Source organism: Mastigoproctus giganteus, chromosome 3 (genome assembly GCF_048544385.1).
Source record: "Mastigoproctus giganteus isolate SK-2022 chromosome 3, ASM4854438v1, whole genome shotgun sequence".
Classification (NCBI taxonomy): Eukaryota; Metazoa; Arthropoda; class Arachnida; order Uropygi; family Thelyphonidae; genus Mastigoproctus; species Mastigoproctus giganteus.
The window spans coordinates 250,273,982-250,294,931 of record NC_143577.1 but is presented as its reverse complement, the minus strand read 5'-3'; the positions used below and the strand labels follow the sequence as shown (position 1 = coordinate 250,294,931).

General features: G+C 35.3%; 1 protein-coding gene across 1 annotated transcript in view; it reads left to right on the top strand.

Annotated features, from left to right (window-relative positions):
- The window catches only part of LOC150089023 (synergin gamma-like), a 94,246-nt gene that overhangs the window by 62,219 nt on the left and 11,077 nt on the right, over positions 1–20,950 (top strand). Inside the window, exons 9-11 of the mRNA XM_090369778.1 lie at positions 2,021–3,211; positions 12,352–12,443; positions 16,759–16,915. Coding sequence (XP_090225904.1) covers positions 2,021–3,211; positions 12,352–12,443; positions 16,759–16,915 — 1,440 coding nt within the window. The remainder of the gene's footprint in view (positions 1–2,020; positions 3,212–12,351; positions 12,444–16,758; positions 16,916–20,950) is intronic.

The window sequence follows — 20,950 nt, the reverse complement described above, 5'->3', positions numbered from 1 at the left end:
GCATACTGATTGAACTTTTGCTGACAAGCTGAAAATGAAATTTCACACTTGGGTTTTCATTTTTAGCTTGGTATGTAGTTTTATTTGTGTTTTGCTTGTGTTGAGATTAGTTTATATATATGGAATGAACTTGTGATAAAATTTTGAGGTTTGTTCTGAGTTACAGCTTGGCCCAAAAGTAAGCATTCATTTTTAACTCTGAATTCCAGACTTACATTTAAACCATTGTATACAAATTTTGGAATGTTGTTGTTTCTCAACAGTGTGAAAATCATGGCATATTGAATGCACTCTCTCAAATATAGGCGGAGGCAAATGTGTTAAGGAGATATATCTTTTGAATGGCATCAAAGGACAACTCCCTACAGATGAGAAGATTACACTGAAAGGACAGAATTCATGGGATACCTGATTCCTGGGCAATGCAACACTGTCATCCCTGTTGCTAGTGGATGAAGCCACTGCCTGGCAAGTATATAGATACACTACTTCACTACATTCACATAGATGGTAATTCAATGTCAGTATGGATAAACATCATTTGAAAGAAGGATGATAGTGGATGCCCAATGTATGGGTCACCCTATTGCAGAGGTGGTAAAGAAATTGCACTATCCCCATTTGACAGTATCAAGAGTGTATCAGAAATACACCATTTCCAGAATAACATTTCATCGTGGACAGTGTTGTGGGTGGAGAAAGGTGGTGTGATGAATGTGGCCATTGACATCTGTCTCACATTGTTTCAGCCAACTGGAGAGCGACAGTGACACAAATCACTGCGACTTCAACGAGGGAGATTCCAGAAACATCTCCACCAAGACTATCAGGCAATCATTAGCCACAATAGGTTATGGCAGCTGCCGACCCACAAGAGTCCCATTGCTAACACCACGACACAGGACACTACACCCCAACTGGGCAAAAGAACATCAGCACTGGACCTTGGATGATTGGAGGCAGGTCTTCTAGTCTGATGAGTCCTGTTTCCAGTTATTTTGAGCGGACAGGACGGTGCATATCTGGCAGAAACCGCACAAAGCTATGCACCCGTCATGTCAACAAGGAACTGTTCAGGCAGGTGGATGATCGGTAATGGTCTGGGGCATGTTCAACTGGTACATTTTGGGACCGCTGGTACGTCTAGATGCATTTCTGAATGGTCCAGGTTACGTGTTCATCCTTGCAGACCATCTGCATCCCTTTGTGGTCATCGTGCATCCACAGGGCAATGGACTCTTCCAGCAGGACAATGCACCTCCCACAGAACTGTGGTGACTAGAACATGGTTCGAAGAGCATTCTGCAGATTTTACTACCATGGAATGGCCTTCCCGTTCACCGGACATTAACCCTGTAGAGCACCTTCGGGATGCTGTGGAAAGGTCCATTCTAGCTTTCGATCATCCACCCAGAAATGCAACGGAATTATGGACAGCAGTGCAGCAAGCATGGATGAAAATACATGTGGAATGCTTTCGTGAACTAGTGGACTCAGTGCCTCGCAATGTGACTGCCCTTATCTGGACGAAAGGTGGGCCTACCCATTACTAGGTAGGTATCCCACGATTTCTGTCCACTCAGTGTATTCTATGATGTTATTATACTAACTTGATAAAATCTGATGGCAACTTAGAGAAATATAGATATTCTAAGAATATCATTAAGCAGTGTAGAATTCTTACATGAAAGGAGGCAGTGAATCACAGTTCACTATTGTTAGAGTTGCAACAGAGAATAATAGCTATGAGCTATTATTCTCGGTTACCTTAGTGTTACTACTTAAAGCGGAATTTTGAAATCTCATATTTTCGGCTTACAAATCCAAGCAGAAGTTACAACTCTTGAGCAGTATTTAACATATATTTAACATAAATATATGTTAAATACTGTTTGCGTGTTATTTCATGGTGCTAGTATAATTTTAAATATAATCATGTACTGTAATAAAATAATTCTCAAATTTTCTGTAGAATATAATATACTCATATCTAAGAAACCTCCATTTATTTCCTTTACAGGTAGTCAGAATACAACAGATGATGATTTTGATGACTTTAAGTCAGCTACTCCACCAGCTGTCAGAATACCTGTGTCATCAGCCTTGTCAGCCTCTCTTTCATCTATGTCATTGTCTGGCAGTACTTCACATCCTAGTCAAGACGATGATGATGACTTTTCTGATTTTCAACAAGCTCCAACTCAGAATGTCTTATCTTCTAGTTCTGTGCCTATATCTCAACTTGCAACAAGCCTTAAATCAGCTGTGTTACACCAGTTGCCTGATGAGAATAATGCTGGAGATGTGCCTTCAGATCTAATGTCTCCAGATGAAGATAAATATATGGTATTCAGGATGGTACAGGAAGATAAAGCTGCAGAATGGGGAGTTCTCTCCAAAGATACTGCCATTCCTCAGTCACAAGAAGGTATGGAGAATAAGGAAAAAGATGAATTACACAGAGAAGAGAAATTGACATATCATAATAATTTAGAATCAGGTACTGAAAGAATTCTAGATCAAAATATCACATCTTTAAAGAGCAATGTGTCTAGTGAAAACTATTCTGCTTTTAAAAAATTTGAACATTCATCTGTACCTGGCTTTTCATCAAGTGGTAGTGTTGTTGATGATGATGAGTTTGGAGATTTTCTAGGTGCAAATAATGAAACTATTAATGAAACAAGTAATGTAAAAGAGGATTTTTCCAGCTTTATACCTTCTACTGTTTCAGAATCTGGACCCATAGAAAACTTTGCCAACTTTGACAAAGTAGAATTTAATGCTGAAGATGAAGACCTTGATGATTTCACAAGCTTTTTATCAGCACCATCTATTTTAACTTCTGTACCATCTAAAGGTGCAGCTGATAATGATGAATTTAACGAATTTACTAGTTGCCAGTCAAAACCTGAAAGTGGTGAAATTGCCATTCATTGTCAGCTAAAAGATAATATTTCTCTAGCTGAAAGCCAATCAGTGTCTAGCCTGGAACTGGGAACATTTGATGGTGGTGGACACAGTGGAGAGTCAAAATCCTCACTAAGTCGTCATGGTTCTGTGCCTAGTCTTGACCTCAAAGGAGCAAGCCTTGAAGGAACGGATAATGAGGATGGATTTGGAGAGATGCAGACAGCAACTCCTACAAACGTAAATGTGTCTTCTCATTCACCCTCACCATCTTTTGATGCTCCTAAATCTATAGAGGAGGGTAAGTAGCCTTTTAAAATTTAATGTTTTATATATATTGCATAAAATAGAACCAGAAAATATAAAAATTTTATATTAATTCTCCAGCAATCTGCGAGGGCTGATCATTTAATTCACGGAATTGTGCAAGATTTAATGTTTACCGTGCAAACTTTCGACAACTACCACTAGAGGCACTCTTCCTGATCACTACTTAGCAGACTGTATGTGTGCGCATACCAGTACTTGTCGAGCTAGTGTTGCATGAAGAGTTTATTTTAGCCACATGTCTCGGACGATCGTTTTGAAGCAAGTGTCATGTCGGACACACAGATTGAACAGTGATTCGTTATTGTGTCAGACAGGGCTTAAATGCATTGGAAACAGTTAAAGAGATGAATGAAGCATATAGTATTGAGTGTCTTGACAGGACGGCCATATTTAAATGGCACACATGATTTGGCGAAGGCCGTGAGTCTGTTGCAGTTGACCCAAGATCTTGTCAGCCTTCTTCCTCAACAACACTTGAGCAAATTGCAAAAGCTTGGAAAATCTTGGATGAAGGCGGGTGAATTACACTTCGTGAATTAGCTGTTAGAATGTCATTTCATATGGTAGTGCTCACAATATTGTGAAAGATCTCCTGAAAATGTAGCTAATCTGGGTCCACTGGATTCCATACAATTTGACTCTAGACCAAAAACAGCAAAGAGTAGACTTGTGCAAAGAAATGCTTGACCGTTTTGAAACATGGGGTCAGATCTTTTTAAATCGAATGGTGACTTGTGATGAAACTTGGATTTTTCACTATGATCCAGAGACAAAACAACAGTCAAGCAACTGGAAGCATTGTGATTCACCAAGATCTAAGAAATTTCGAGCTTCTTGTTTGACTGACAAATAAATGGTTCTTGTGTTTTTTGACATAAAAGGCATTCTTGTTACACATTTAGTGCCTCGTGGAAAAACTATGAATAAGGAAGCATACTTATTTACAAAGATAATGTGCTGAGGTTAGAGTTAGTATTAATAGTTGAAAATGAAGCAGTTTATACAGCATCAGCCAAGCAAAAGAATGGGGGGTGGCTGTTCACATAATTTGTATATCTACTCTGATAATGTTTTTGATTTTGCTCTAGCATGTCTAGTTTTTGTGATGGGACTGATTACACGAATGATAAGACTGATCTATTATACCACACGCATATCCATTCAACCAGCCTACACGAATATAATTTTTTGTATTTATTTATTATTGTTTATATATATATATATATATATATATATTTATGTAATTGTTTGAATATATCTATATCCATGTTATTTCATAATTTAATGATTTTATTCTAAACTGTTTTGCATAAGATCCAGTAAATAATAATAACACGTTTCATCTTCATGCTTCAAAAGTGTAAAAATCACCCCAACAAATTCTGCTGTGCATGCATATGTACGGGCACACTCTTTCCTAGCTAAATGACAACAGTGTACAATCACATGGGATATTCAGATTTACCAATTATACTTTGGCTGCTCTCTAGATGACTAGAATAAAGCATGGACACTGCATGTTATTCATACTGCTTGTTCAAACAGATTACATGGCTGGTTGAACAAAAGGAAAAATTCAGTGCCATTTAATATATTTGGAGAAGGATGTTGCATAGTGATTGTCCATGAAATCTAGTTTTTCTATAATAACCACTTTTATACCACATGAATATTAAGATAGTTTATTTAGCTACTAACTAAATCTTATACATTAAGGTAACATTTCAGAAACCTTGCCGGAACCCATCCTCATACGTAGGCTGTTGCCAGTCTCCGGGCTTCCTCCATATCATGCCATTTGCCATGATATGGAGGAAGCCAAAAGATTATGATGATGATTGTTACTTTTGTAATGTGAATGTAACTGGATTCTCAGTGAAAAATAAGAACAAGATTGTATCCAAACCTGGATTTAGCAATGAGACCAGTTCCTCATAATGACAGTATGCCAATTCCAATACCTCCACATAATGGAAAAGAATGAGTATACACTTGATGAAGGGATGTCAGAGTTGACTCTGTTTACCCAGGATGAGTTGAATGACCTAATTATATATCTAGCTCTCTACAAAGATAAAGCCAAACTTTTCGCCTCAACACCAAAGCAGAAACACTTGGTGAAAAGTACATTAAAGTGTTTCGCTGTCAAAAATGAAAACAAGTTTTGGCAACATTCTTTACAATAAAAAGTGTGCTCTACTACTCCTGAAATATCAGTCGAGTTTTTAAAGAATTGCCACAAGTGCATATTATCTGAATGGCACCTCTTTATCAACTCCTCACAACACAGTTTGAAAGCTCTTCTCTTTCTAAGGGGAACTTAAAGCCATCTATACCCCATTACACTGTTCATCTAAAGGAGACATGAAGACACTACTCAAAGCAATTGAATACAGCACTCATCTGTGGAATAGCAGTATTAACATATCAGTAACCTCAAAAGTCATTGATATGTTGATGGGTATGCAAATTGTATTGGGTTTAAACTGTAAAAGTGATAAAAATGTAATTATAAGCAGTCTTGTGTTTAGATTGCCTTAATTAACTTGTACTGCTATTATCAACAACCATATTATAATACCTGCACATGCTAATAAAAATCAAGAACATAATTGAAATCAGCATGCAAAACTGGTTTATCAAAGTGTTTACATCTTTGATGGAAAAAAAAAAAAATTTCATTTTGTTGACTACCATAATTTGTCTAATCGTTTCTTAAATTTATTCAAACTAACCACATCCATGACAGCAGATGGAATTCTTTTCCAGCAATCAATTACTGTGTAGCAGAAAACAAACTTTTTTGCATTTTGATTTCTTCCAGTATATTTTTAAATATAATTTTATTTTTAACTTTTAGATTATTAACCATAATTTTCTGCATTCATTTCTTTATATTAATTTTCATTCATTTAAAATTAATATAGAAAGTATATTTCTGATATGTTCAGATATTCAAATGTATTCCAGATATTTCATTACTTTGGTTTACTTTAGAAGAAAGTGATGGAAATGCAAATGACAGTTAAACATGTGGATGCATGGAATTAAACTGTCAGGGGTTTATTTTGTATTTTTTTTTTTTTTTTAATGTTAACCCCAAATACAAAAGTTTATTGGAACTTGTACTCTGGAGTGCAAGTTGAGAAGACAAAAGGTACTCTATTTTCCAGACCATAATATGCACTTTTTTTATTGAGAAATGTTGCCTAAAATCCTACATCTTATAGTCCAAATTTTAAGTGCATGCAGCGATGTTTTTATGTCTAAGAGATTTTCTCATTAGCGTTAGTAGAGGCACATGATGCAAGAAAGCAAGCTTATACAGCATCAGCCAAAAAAAAACCCTTCTCATTTTACTGATCCATTCATTCCAAATGTTTGTGTAGCCAGTTCAGATTTCTGTAACCAGTTCAGATCATATCAACTTTCACCACAACAGATGGAAATTTCTGTAACCAGTTCAGATCACACCTTGAATTTATTTAAGCTATCAACTTTCACCACAACAGATGGAAATTTCTGTAACCAGTTCAGATCACACATAATGGAAGTGATGAAAAGTGGTTCTAAATTTTGGACATTTCAATTAAATAAATATTCTTTATTGTAGAGATAATATAATCCTCACAGCCAACTTGGCCTGGGATCTCACAAAACAAAATTGGAGAACTTTACAGGTTAGTGCCTACATCAAGATAATTGGCAACAGTCTGTCAGGTGTAAATTAATAAGTTAAATTTGTACAGATTGTTGATTAATATTTTCACACACACACACACAAAAAAAAACCAAATGAAAATAGTAATAATAACAATCAAAATAAAAATCCTTTCAGGGAGCAAGACTGTAGAAATGACAGTATCTCACAAATAGAAAGGAACTGCTGCTGTCACAACCTGAAGATTATGTTAGGTAAAAGGAAGGCTGTCCAGGATCTTCTGCCTATATTTTTCCACAAAAAGTTTCTGAGAGAAACCTTTTGTAGTCACAGTCAAGGGTGTGATGAGTTGGTGACATTTGAGTTGGGAGCAACCTGTTGGTCGGCAGAGCAACTGACTAATAATGATGGTTTTACTCTGATGTTGGCCTATGGAATCCTTCATGAGCACACAGTTCCCAGAAGTTCAAGGTGTTAATCATTTCGGAGAATCCCTTTACCATGAAAATGTGGCCGCATCCTGTGAGCACAGCTGGCAGTATCTTAATAACAATATAATGTACCATCTTCATTGTTCTCTGTCAGGGATGTGCAGCTTATTGGTGACCCACCACAGCAGCCAGTACTCATTAGCATAGATCTTCTTAACTGTGGTTGTGGTGGCTAGGTCCAAATTTCAGCTTCATATAAGATAGCAGGGTATGTGGCTGAATAAATGAAGTTTATAGCAAATACTGGATTGTTCATATGCAATTGTTGTTTGCTGGTCTGTCTGAGTTGGCAAAACTTGTTGGTTAATCATTCTATTTGGGCATGAAATGTGAGCTTAGGGTTAAAAGTTATCCTTAGATCAGTGTAGGTTGTGACTGCTGGTATTTCCAAATTATTAAGAGATACAGAGACTTCAGTGGGGTGATTCTTCAGTGAGTTACCATTATGGCTAATTTGGATGGGTTGATTCTAAAGTCAAAGTTATGTAGATATGCCTGCAGACTTTAATTCAAACCAATGATACAGTTGATATCAGTGCATTGGTCATTAGACTGATTCCTGTGAGGATTTTTAGATTATCTGCATAACAGATGATGTCACAGTTTTATTGTTGAAAGGAAATGAGTATAGCTACGAATATTAACTGGATAGGACACCCCTTGAAGTATTCCTGCTGAAATGGGGTTTTTTTTTTTTGTTTTTTTTTTTTTTTTTTGAGAACTCCAAACACTAGAGGTATTAGAACCTCTAGTACTTAGTACCATGCATGTGTTTGAAGGTTCTGAAGATGAAAGAAGATATTTGTTGACCTTAGACATAAACTTCAGTAGATTGTAATTTTCTGGAAATGTGTATGAAGGAAGGCTGTTCCAGAAACTGGAAGTTGAATGAATAAATGAGAAAGAAGAAAAGTTGGTTCTGTGAGTTTGAAGTTGGACAGTAAAAGGATGTTGAGTGGTTGAGGCACATATTCAGAGTACTTTGCGAGAGAATGGGAATTATATAAGCCAATTCAGAAGAACAGTGTCCATGAAAGTATCTATAGAAGAGGCATGCAGCAGAAACAAAACGTCTATGAGATAGAGTGGAGAGAATCTATTATAGATGAGTCATAATTAACCTAACTGCCCTCTTGTGAATCTTGAATTATAGGAGAAAACCTCATACCTTTTCAGTAGGACTGTTAAATTTTCTTTTGAATGGAATCTAGAAGCCTGAGAGCAGAAGAAGAAACACAGTTTTTTAAATCCAGAAGAAGAAATATTTGTAATGTGCTTATGCCAAGAGAGCAAAGAAGTCAAAGTAATCACCAATAGAGATATATGACATTGCCTAGAAATCTGAGTGTCATCAAAGATAAGCATAGGAGTAGAAGAATCTTTTTGTGAGATATAAAACATGACTGAGTTGCAGAAGGATTCAAATTAATCAAGTTATCTTTGCCACAATGGAGATCAGCATTTAAGGAATTGATAGTGGATATTCGAGAAGTTGAAGCTGCTTGTGCAGGGCAAGGTTTCTCAAACTGGAAGGTGGCATGCAAGGTAGTATCATCAGCAAAACTATAGATAGGATTTCTGGTCAGTAGAAGGTCATTAACATACAAGAGGCCAAGAGTGGGAGAAAGAACTGAACCTTGGGGAACACCAGCATTAGTGGAGAAGTTAGAAGACAAAGAGATCTACTATCACCTGCAGTGATAATACTGGATACCCAATTACAAAAAAACAGTTGGCAATGTAATCCATAAGATGGAAGCATATTTAGAAGACCTTTTTGCCAAGGCGCCTCCGTAGCCAGGTGGGCAGGAGCAGCAGTGCGTAGCACACGCTTCTTGATTAGACCGGGGTTCGAGCCTGTGACCACCAAATACGGTGGATGCGGAAAGGTCAGGGAATGACCACCGCATATCCCCGGAGCATTATATGGCCTTAGTTGCTAATGCTCCTAAAAACCTAATAATAACCTTTATGCCAAACACGATCCAAAGGCCTTTAAAATGTGAAGAGCAACTGCTTGAGTTTCAACAAACTTTTCCATTGAATTTACCCACAGAATATCACCAGTGGACTACTGACAGAATACATACTGGCAATTGTTGATCAGATGGAAGGTTTCTAGATAGTTTAAGAGTAGAAGTAATTTCAATGGGACAGATTTGTCACCCTTTTTAGGAACTGGCTGGATATGAGCAAATTTCCAAGCAGAAGGGAAAACACCTTTGGGATAAGAAAGTGAAAAAAGGCAACACAGAACAGGAGTAACTCCTACCATTTTGTTGAAAAGTTTGTTGAAACATAAGAAAGTGAAAAAAGGCAACACAGAACAGGAGTAATTTCAGGAGCACAGGTTTTGAGAACAAGTGGAGAAATACAATCAGGACCTGGAGCTTTCTTAGCATCAAGATTGTTCAGAATCCTTCTGACATCCTTTTCATGGAAGACCGCAGGAGGCATTGAATGCAGTTTACTGGGAATGGTAGGAGTTGGCTTATTAAGATCATTAGTACACAAATTGGAAGAAAAGGAGAATGCTAGCAGGTCAGCTTTATCTTTGGCTGAAGTGGCACTAGAACCAACTGGTTTTGACAGGTGGGAACAGATTGTGGCCTGTAGCTTTGGCAAGAGACCAGAATGCTCGACTACATTTGCACAAGAAGCAAGTTTTCTACTCTTAACCTGTTTGAAATATAGTTTGGACTGATTGATAACTATTTTACAGTTGTTGTGAGCTTTGGTATAGGCAGAAAGTGAACCTGGAGATTTGGATACAAGCCAATTACAATATGCAACATTCTTCTCTTGAACAACCCTAGTACATTTATTGGAAAACCAAGGTTTAGCTAACAGATAAGATTTTCAGGTGGAGTGTGGAATTTTTGACCAAGTGTTATGACTATGTAGAAGAATGATGGTTCTTTTTTTGTAAGGTGGCACTGAGGAACCAAGGTAAATCACCTCTGATAGACCAGGATTCAACCCCATGACTACTAAATACAATTAACATTTGTATTGATGATTTACTGACTGACCTTTTGGTCATGCAGGAATATAAACAAGAAATGTGGCCAGAAGCAAGAATGTAGTAGCACACACTTTTTGAGTGGACTGCAGTTCAAGCTTGTGACTGCTAAATATGATTAACAATTGTATTAATGATTTATTATAAACTCCTCTGACCTGTTGGTCATTCCAGGGTATAAACAAGAACATTATTAAATGATTTTAGAGCAAATTGATGAGAGCAGGAATACTCACAGCATCAAAAGCCTTGTAGATTGATACACGATTGCCATTTCTTCTCGTGATTTTGGAACACAAAGAATTTTACTAGTTGGTTGAGCGAGAGATTGGTAGTCATCAATTTTCTGTAGCTTACATAGTGGATGCTAGAAGGGTGATGTGGCAGGGTTTGCATAGGTATTGTTGGGAGGATTGCCTTTTCCATTAACTTATTAACTTTAAGCAGACTGAATGCAGTTGCAATGGGGGGTGGCATTGGTTAACGAGAGAAGCTTCTGGGCATTTAGGGAGTGGCTTACCAAATATCGATTCCCACATTGAAGGAAAGTAGTGTTCAGCCAGGATTCTGTTAACTATAGCAAGTATCCGTTCTATTATATAAACGCTCAGACACTTGACCATAAACCATAGTATGTTAACAGGATTAGATGTTGATATCTTGCTCCTTGGGAATTCAAATTTTTGCAAGGGTATCAATGTAGGTGCTGTTCATTTGGCAATTTAGCTGTCACCTCGACAAGCAGATCCCAAGAGGTGCATGATGAACTATAGGCACTCTTAAGGGTTAATATTGCTATGTTAAGTTAGAGCTGTGCTATAAAAAGGTTTACCTGCTCTAACAGTAGACAGGAGATGTTGCATAATTGCAAGTCATTTCATTTTATTAAATATTGCTCCAACACAAGAGAACATCAGTCTTGGTGTTCCTGAGAGTTTCCATCTCTGGTGAAAGGCTTATTTTTTATTTTTATTTTTTTTTTTTTTTGAAGCATTGGTTGAGTGTAGGAGTTTATCATGCCTTTGTACGAGCAGAGATTCTCAGTCTTTGTTGATGAATAGTCAGCAGCACTTTGGTTCCATTCAGTGAGAAGATGAATCACCAGCTCAAGATCGCACCTGCTGCAGAAGTTAACTTCTTTAAAGAATACATGCAAGAGAACAAACTGGATGGAAGTACCAAATCATCACTTGACAGGATGAAAGAAATGACCATCAATTTTACAGATAGGCAAATAGGCAAAAAATTAATGGGAGTTAGTGAAACATGAGATAATTGCCAAGTCTTTCAAGTAATATGGCACTCTGAAGAAAGTGAAATTTCAGGCCATAACATTAGTAAAATCTTTGTTTTATCTTGATGTTTTATTAAGTAAGCATTTGTGAATTTGTGTTTAAAATATTCTTATTATACATATAATTTTTCCTTCTAAAATGTTGGTGCATCTTTATCATTTGGAAAATACAGTACTTGCTGACATTCATGTCAAGAAGTACGTATTGTATTTTCTATAATTTTTGTTGATGCCAAATTTTAGGAAATATATGAACTTTGTTCCAAACCACAAAAATAGAAGGGATAAAAGAAGAAAATTAATTTGTAGAGTTTGAATTAAGCTGTGAATTGATGTTGACTAGCAATGTATGCTTTCAGAATAGTTGGAATAGATAGATAGGGATGATATTATAGATACTAATTTAGAAAAACTTCTTAAAAAATTCTCTTATTATAATTAGCTCAACTTGATGAATGATTGGACATGAATTATATGCTTACCTTTGCTTAAAAACTGTCTCCTATTTTTTTTCTATTAGTGTTTTATATTATCCCTTACAGTGTTAGTTTCATGTACATAACTTTCTCATTCAATTAATATATTAGTTTTAAAATATAATTTTTTTTTTCTAATTTAATTTATGGTTTGATTCTCCTAATAGAGTCAAACACTCCAACCACTGATATTGTTTACCAGCCCACACTTCCTTTGCCTCTCAATGACAGATATAGTGTAATCAGAAGTGATAACCAGGTATGTATAAAGTGGTATATGAATATAAATGACTCAATAATTTTTTAGTCCATTAGAAGTGGAAGAAAGATGCAATAATGTTGTTTTCTAAAATTTGTTTTAATATGACAACGAAAAGTACGTTTTAGTCCTTGTTTACAATGTAATTCAGAATGTAATTTAGACAGGTGATACAATTTGGGATTAAGAACTATGGTACATTGTTTAATAACCTTAAGCACTGTAGACTTGGTGATAATGATAATTTATTCTCACTAGATGTTACTTCGTTATATACAAATGTAAATGTTGAATACACATTAGATTTTCTTTGGGATATGTTAAATAATAACTCAATACTGATTAATTATATGAAGCTTCCTATTAAGGAAATTTTTCACTTAATTAAACTCTTAGTTGAAGCCAACTATATCACCTTTCAAGACAAAGTATACAAACAAATTTTTGGTTTGCCAATGGGATTAAGCTTGAGCAGCTTAATATCGGAGATCTAGCTGTCAACGATTGAGCGTATGCATTTGATGCCTTTTCTACCCCGTATCACATACTATGGGAGGTATTTAGACGATGTTCTAGTTGTTACTGATAGTAACACTATCCAAGACATTTTACATTTGTTTTATAAAATTCATTCTAGGCTCAAATTTACATTGGAAAGGGAGAATATGGATACTAAGTCATTAAATTTTCTAAATTTCACACTTACTCGGGACTCAAATAAAATCCAATTTAACATCTATCATAAACCTACAGACACTGTTATGCTTCTGCATTATAACAGCTATCACCCGTTCACCTACAAAAGATCGATTATCTTTAATCAATTTCTCAATGCTTATAAATATTCAACGATGGAATCTGCTTTGCACTCAGAAATACAAATATTAACCAGCAGATTCTTAAACAGGGGTTACCCCCTTGCTACAATAAACTGAATTAGGGTACAAACTAAGGATAGGATACAAAAAACTACACCATCCAACAATAGTAATATCAAAAAATACTTCGTGCTTCTCGTTCAGCAGCATCAGAATTAGCCTTTCATACCTTTAATGAAAAACACTTTTTTATATAATGAGGCCAAAATACTTAGTGACAGTTAATTGCAGAAACCATCAAAATTAAATTACATGAGAATTCTGTTAATATTTACCAGCCATATCTAATCTCCGATTCGTGGCCTTTTAAAGCGCATGCACAAAGACAAATAATCCCTATTCGGTAATTTTCATTCTTGTGATCACGGCATACTGTCGAAAAGCGTTGTCAGCTTCAGGAAGGAAAATAGTTTTGCAATTTTTTACTTAATTTTTAATTGCATTAAATTGTGTTTAATTAATTTTTAATTATTTCTTACTGTAATGTAAGATTTTCGATTTTTTAATTGTTTTTGTTTTAATTTCTGGAGAGTATCATATGAAAGTGTTCTATGTATCATGTTGAGGTAAACTTCTCTTATTATTTTACAAACAATGTAATTCAATACCTTACATAAACAACAAGATATCCAAATCAGACACACATAGAATATTACTGAACAGAACATCAAATACAGATACAAAGTAATTTTATATATTTGATATCTGTAAATTGTTGACATAGCCTCTAATCATGTAATTGTTTTCTTCTTCAGTTTAGGGTTAAATTGGTTAGATGAAAAGATTTATTTAAAGATGAAAGGATTTTTGTTATGCTAGTTTTTCTGAATAGAGATCCCAAACGTGAAATGTTGTCTAATACTCGGGATGGGTTGAGGATTGGGAAGCCAAGAACTTGTTAACACTGGACTTTAATTTCTGTAGGTTTGTAATTTTTTGGAAAATATATAAGCAGGAAGGGTATTCCGGAAAGCAAAAAAAAAAAAGGGAATAAGTTAAGTAGAAAAAAGTGTGGTGACTACAGAATTGAACTGTGATTTGATGCTAGTTAGTTGATTAGTATTAGAATTAGTAATGGCCGCACTAGCCAAAAAAAAAAAAAAAAAAAAACGAATTAAACAATGACAAAAAAATTAATAAAAGAAAAGGAAATTAAACCTATCATCCTATGCGCTTCCCTTACCCGAAAGTACTATCCAGATGACCTTTGAATTTCCCCAAACTGTCGGCCTCTACCACCCATGAAGGTAACTTATTCCAGTAATTTATAACTCACTGGCTAAAATAAAACTTCCTGCAGTCCAATCTAAACATTTCCCCCCATAACTTGAATTTATGTCCCCTAGTTCTAGCATCATTTATAATCTCGAAAATTTCATCCTCATTCATTTTACTGATGCCTCTCAGAGCCTTAAACACCTCAATCAAATCTCCTCTAAGGTGTCTAGTTTCCAAACTCTGCAACCCACATAATTCTTTCTTCATAAGGACGCCCTTTTGCCGATCTCACCAGACGAGTTACCCGTCTTTGCACCCTTTCAAGAAGCTCGATGTCTTTCTTTAGGTGCGGTCTCCATACTTGAACACAGTATTCCAAGTGTGGTCTAACAAAAGCCTTATATAATGGGATTATAACGTCCCTATCTCTACTTGCAAAAGTTCAATAGATCATCGATAGGACACCATGGGCCTTCCTTGCAACCTGTTTACAATGCTCAGAGAATTTCATGTCTGACCATATCGTAACACCCAAGTACCTCAATAAGTTTTCCTCATATATAACTTATATTAAGAAAATATATAACTTATATTTTCCTCATATAACAAACTTGGGTCACTATTTAATACATACAAAGAAACATATAAATACCCAATAAATGACGTGAATAATATTGTATATTTAATCAAATGTCAGCAAAATTGCAATGCTGCTGCTACATCGGAAACACCACTACCATATACGGTTCCACAAAAACTTCTAACACACGGGCTTATTACCATTATAACAGCTTTAGAACAGGGCAGTCCAGTACCGAGCTTACACTACACGTACATTCCCACAACCATACCCCTTTAGTTGATTCAGCCATTACCATCATAAAATTAAAATCTAGTTACAAAATTTTTCAATATGAAGCTCTTATTATAGAATGGTTCCACCATCACTCCAAATTAAATGTCATAAATGCGAAACTACCCTCCAACCTTTCCCCGGTCTGGAATCTCATGCACCTAAGATTCCCGCATGTCACAAAGAGCATCACGGGAACATAGAAGTTCTTTAAAAACACACGTTCTCTCCTCACTTAGTATTGCCAACTGAAGACGTTAAAAAAACGAAAGTCAGTCGTTATGACTTTTGGCTTCACCAGTTTTAATCAATTAATTCTTCAATCACAACCAGGGACGAAGTTGTGCACTTCTACTTCCTTGAGCATATTTTAATTCCGTTTTTAATTTTTAATTCCGTATCCTTACAGATTAACTCATTTAAACTCTAAATTATTCAAACCTCTTAAACCCCAAAATTATTCATCCATCCTACCTCAAGTAACATGTTGCAAAAGATGATTATCTAAGGTGAGTACTGATGATTATCTAAGGTGAGTACTAAGCTTTGCTATTTGAACCTGAGTCTAATCATATCGGTACTTTAAGAAATCCTATAACTTATCTAATATAGTAGCAATATGTTATTAGTCATTCCCAAGTTACGTAAAACTCTACGAAGTAAGAAGTCCTGGAAAGTATCTCTTATGTATGTCGGGGACTTCTGTATTTTTGGATTAACTGGGAAATTGATTATTCGGGGTTTGTTTTTTACCATCTATCCCGGAAAATTGAGAGTTTACTGTATTGTGCATGACAGCAGTTATGGGGAACTTAGAATTTTTGCATTACGAATACTAATGCTTCAAGATGTTGCACTCATCTTGGCGCAGCACTTCTAGTTATAAGCCGACCGGGCTAGCCGAGTGGGTAAAGTACCTGCCCGGCAACCCAAAGGTCGCGGGTTCGATTCCCGCCTCGGGCTTGGATCAAAGTACTGCAAAAACCTTGGGAGGTGCAATATGGCCACAGCAGCCGATGCGTCAACAACTACCAAATCAAAAAAAAAAAAAAAAAAACTTCTAGTTATAATTAACCTAGACTGTGTTGAAAAGGCTTTAATTCGAATCTCATCTTGATGTTGGGAATCTCCACAAACTCTACTTCTCTTTAGCACTATGCTACTTCTATTCTCTGGAACAAATATTGCTTCTCAGTCCTCAACCCATGCATTCTACTTGGAACTATAGGTTACAATACCATTCATGTTTGGGTTTTCCAAAGTTCTTACATTGATTTACTAATAAACATTAACTTTTTGTTCATAAGCTTACTTTATTTTTTAAATTAAAATCCTTTTTTGTAATTTATATTTCACAAATCTGTAGACCAGAGATGAGGATCAGCATATCAATGAGTGGTTAAAATGTTTACAGAGCTGCCATGATTTACTTCAAAATGCCACTTCTATATTCAATCAGATGAGTAGTAGCACTGTGGGTACTGAAGTTTTAGGTACTGAAGAAGGTTCTGGCTATGTAAAAAGTAAGTATGTGTATTAATATTTATTGATTTTTTATGATTATTTTAAATGCATCAAGAAACAGATTTTTCTTTATTTTAAATACTTTTAAATGAACATTTAAAAATTTTGAAAATGCTCATTAAAATTTCATTTACTCAAGCAGTGTATCATGAATACCAGAGAAAATTGTACTTACATTCATATCTCTCTAATATCTTTAGGTTTATGCTCTCATTCTTCATGGAACACTAAGTGTGATTTATTTTATTTATAAGTGAAATCAAATTTATTCACTTGTTGCAGTTTTTTCCTATAATGTTTAACTAATTTGTCCAGCATTTATTATTAGAAAAGTGCCTTTTTATTGATCATTACTAAAAAGTTTTTAAAGTCCTTTTAATAAACATTTCAAAATTGATTGCAAATGTATTCAGTTGAGACACCACTATAAAATATCTTGAAAGAGTTTCTTATATCCTAAGATAGCTACCATGCAAGGAGAGTAATTCATTGTTATTACAGCTAATACAACAGTGCTAATACAGAAAAGTAATCTTTAATAAGTTAAACATTAAATATACCATGGAATTTTTGTGGCAGCCTATAGATTTGAAAGCACAGCATTCATAACAAAAAAACAATGAGATTATTTATTTATCCTGAATAAATAATCTAAATAAAATACAAAAAGTATTAAATTGCATAATAATAGTAGTAGTAATAAAATAATCACCTTATTTACATACAATATCAATAAGCAATAAAACAGTTATTAAAGAATACCTTTCAGTAGAGATATTATCTTTTCCATAGTTAGGGCTTTTGTTGGATCTTGCTCTTTATGTTTACTATATTCAGAAATGAGATCACTTTCTTATTTACAATATATTTTTTGGATGATAAAGTGCACTGGACTATCAGACATTCCATGTTTTAGAAAGCGAATTATTTTGGGGGAAAAAATTTTTTATTGCATATATATTTGAAACTCAGGTTCACAAGTGCGTACTAAATAATATTTCAGTGTAGAACAAAGCTTTTATTCTTCATGGAATACCAATTCTTGCAGTTGCTGCTGTCACTCTCATCTATTACTAATATTATTTAATTAATAGATATCAGTGCAGCAATGGCTTAATACATTCTATGTTATATATCAATTAGTTAAGAAAAGGAGGAGTTACCTTTTTGATGCCTTGTAGAACACTTCTGTGCTGATACTCTCCATTGTTGAATCAACTCTACAAATAGTTTACATATATTCCACCCTCATAGACAAAATCAATGTTCCAATGCACCATGGAATTGGAGGCCCGCAGACACCAAGCCCGACCCCAAAATACATCGAATCACCACCTCTAATCATTGAGTGAGAGAATACAATAAGTCCGTATTTTAAAAACAGTTTAGATGCTTTAAAACCAAATAAATAATAAATCCATTCTTTTAACACTTTAAAACCAAATATTAAAACATAAAAAAAAAAAAAAAAACCATTAAGAATCCTCTGAAACATTAAGAAACTAAAAGAATTTTGTTACTTCCCTGAAGTGGATGGGGCTTTTCAACCAAGAGTCATGATCACAGGAAATTGAAGCTGCAGGTATTGCAATGAAAAAATTTATATCGTGGAGATTAGTTACAATCTTGGCAACATGTGAAGGACCATGAACCTGAGATGGGATAGGGGTGACGTAAATTGACTGAATTTTGATGTAATTTAATTTTAGGCATCTCTGAAATTAGTTTGGTGTAATCATGTTGGATGCTGAGAAATTTTGCTTCATTGAATAGAAAGGTGTGGCCTTCACTGATCTCCTCTGCTTCAGAACTTGCATGGAATGCAAGTTCTGAAGCAGAGGAGCAGGATGAAAAGATGGACATTGAATGTTGCTTCATTTTCGTATTGAGTGTACAGAAAGTAGATCTCTGGTATGAAGAGTTGAAGTCCTTGAAAGATACACTTTAGACTAAATCATTTGATTGGAGCATGGTAGAGGATTGGACTTCATGATTTTTAAGGTCAGAATGTAATTTACATCAAAATTCAGTCAATGTACATTGCTCCTACCCCATCTCATGTTCATGGTCCTTTACACGAATGCACCAAGATTGCAACTAATCTCCATGCTATAAATTCCTTTTCAGTACCGGCAGCTTCACTTTCCTGTGATCATGACTCTGGTCAAAAAACCCCGTCTGCTTCACAGAAGTAACAAAATTCTTTTAGTTTCTTAATGTTTCAGAGGATTCTTAATGTTTTTTTTTTTTTTTTTTTTTAACGTTTTAATATTTGGTTTTAAAGTGTTAAATAAATAGATTCATTATTTATTTGCTTTCACAGCATCTAAACTGTTTTTTAAAATACGGACTTATTGTATTCTCTCACTCAAAGATTAGGGTTGGTGATTCGACGTATTTTTGAGTTAGGCTTGGGGTCTGCAGGCCTCCGATTCTGTGGTGCCTTGGATCATTAAACTATAGAAATAGTTTACACATGTTCCACACTAAGAGGGTATGGAACATGTGTAAACTATTTCTATAGTTGATTCAACAATGGAGAGTATCAGCACAGAAGTGTTCTACAATACAACGTAGAGGTAATTCCTCCCTTTCTTAACTAGTTACTAATACAGTCGATTCCAGTTATTTGGGACACATCGGGACTAGTACATTTTGGCCCGATTAAGCGACTGCCCCAATTATCCGAAGTTTCACGTAAATAGTTAAAAATACAATGTACCCCCCTTTACAATTAGTTCACTGTACAACCAAATCACGTTACGACAAACTCACCATAGTAAAATACCGTTCACTATACGATGTGTAGTAAGCGCCGGTCATTGTGATCACGTTCGTGAATTGAATTTTAATTCAATTAAACAGCGATTCTAATTAGCGAAAATAGGATATTAAGCACAAATTTACTCTTTATAACCTTACCAATTAAAAAAATTAAATGATACGTGAAATTCTGAAGAATATACGTGAAAATCGGAATAATTAATACGCACTGTAATATGTACATACTAACTAAACTAGTTGACATTTCTGTTCACTGACATTTGTGGGTGGGGGTTAAAATTTAAAACAGTAAAAAGATAAGAAATCAATAACAAAAAACACGGCACACACAAATTGCAAGTAACACAATATGCGCCGCAAGTGAAAACGGAGTAACAAGTTACAAAGCTTTAAAAATAGGAATGAAGAGAAGATTCTGAAAATTATTTTTTTTATATGATTGAAGATTCCATGGAAGTGTAAACACATTTCACCATAATAACCCACAGAATTCCAGCTGTCGGTATTATCGCAAATTCAATAAGATCGAGTTTACTATCCGTTTATGATAGATTGCACTAACAGAAAAGCCCAATAAACAGGTGACTGCTAATTGTTTTTATTGTTTTATGGTTGTGACCTCCAGAAATCCAACCGAACTACGTGGTACAGTCGGAGACAATCGCAGGGTAATTTCCAGTGCTGAGGTCTCCTGCCCCGATTAAATGGCATTTTGTCCCATTTAAGCGAAGTAAACCCCGGATATTTTCTCGATTGGTTTCTGTTTTTTAAGATTTGCCCCAAATAATGGCTGCCCCGATTAACCGGTGGCCCAAATAACCGGAATCCACTGTATTATGATCTTTATTTGTATACTTCAAAAACATGACATCTTCACTGCCGTCAAGAACATTGCTGATTCCAATTTCTTTAAATACAGAATCTGTCTCATGTTTCACTAATTCCTGCAAATATTTCATCATCTGTACACTTTCAAAATTGTTGGTTGCTTCCATTCAGTCAGTGGTAGCTGCTGGCTAAGACTCAAAATTACAGCTAGCTCAGTGTTTATTTCATTAGTTGTCCTTTTTTTGTTGTCTCCATTTTCTATAATCTGAAATTCTCAAGCAACACAGTGAAATCCCCGAGGCAGAATGTGCCGGTCCCATAGGAGTTGGTTATTGTCAATGACTCCATTGTCAGGGAAACTGGAAATATATTGTGCAAGAAGGATAGGTGGAATAGGACCAGGGTAATGTCTGCCAGAGGCA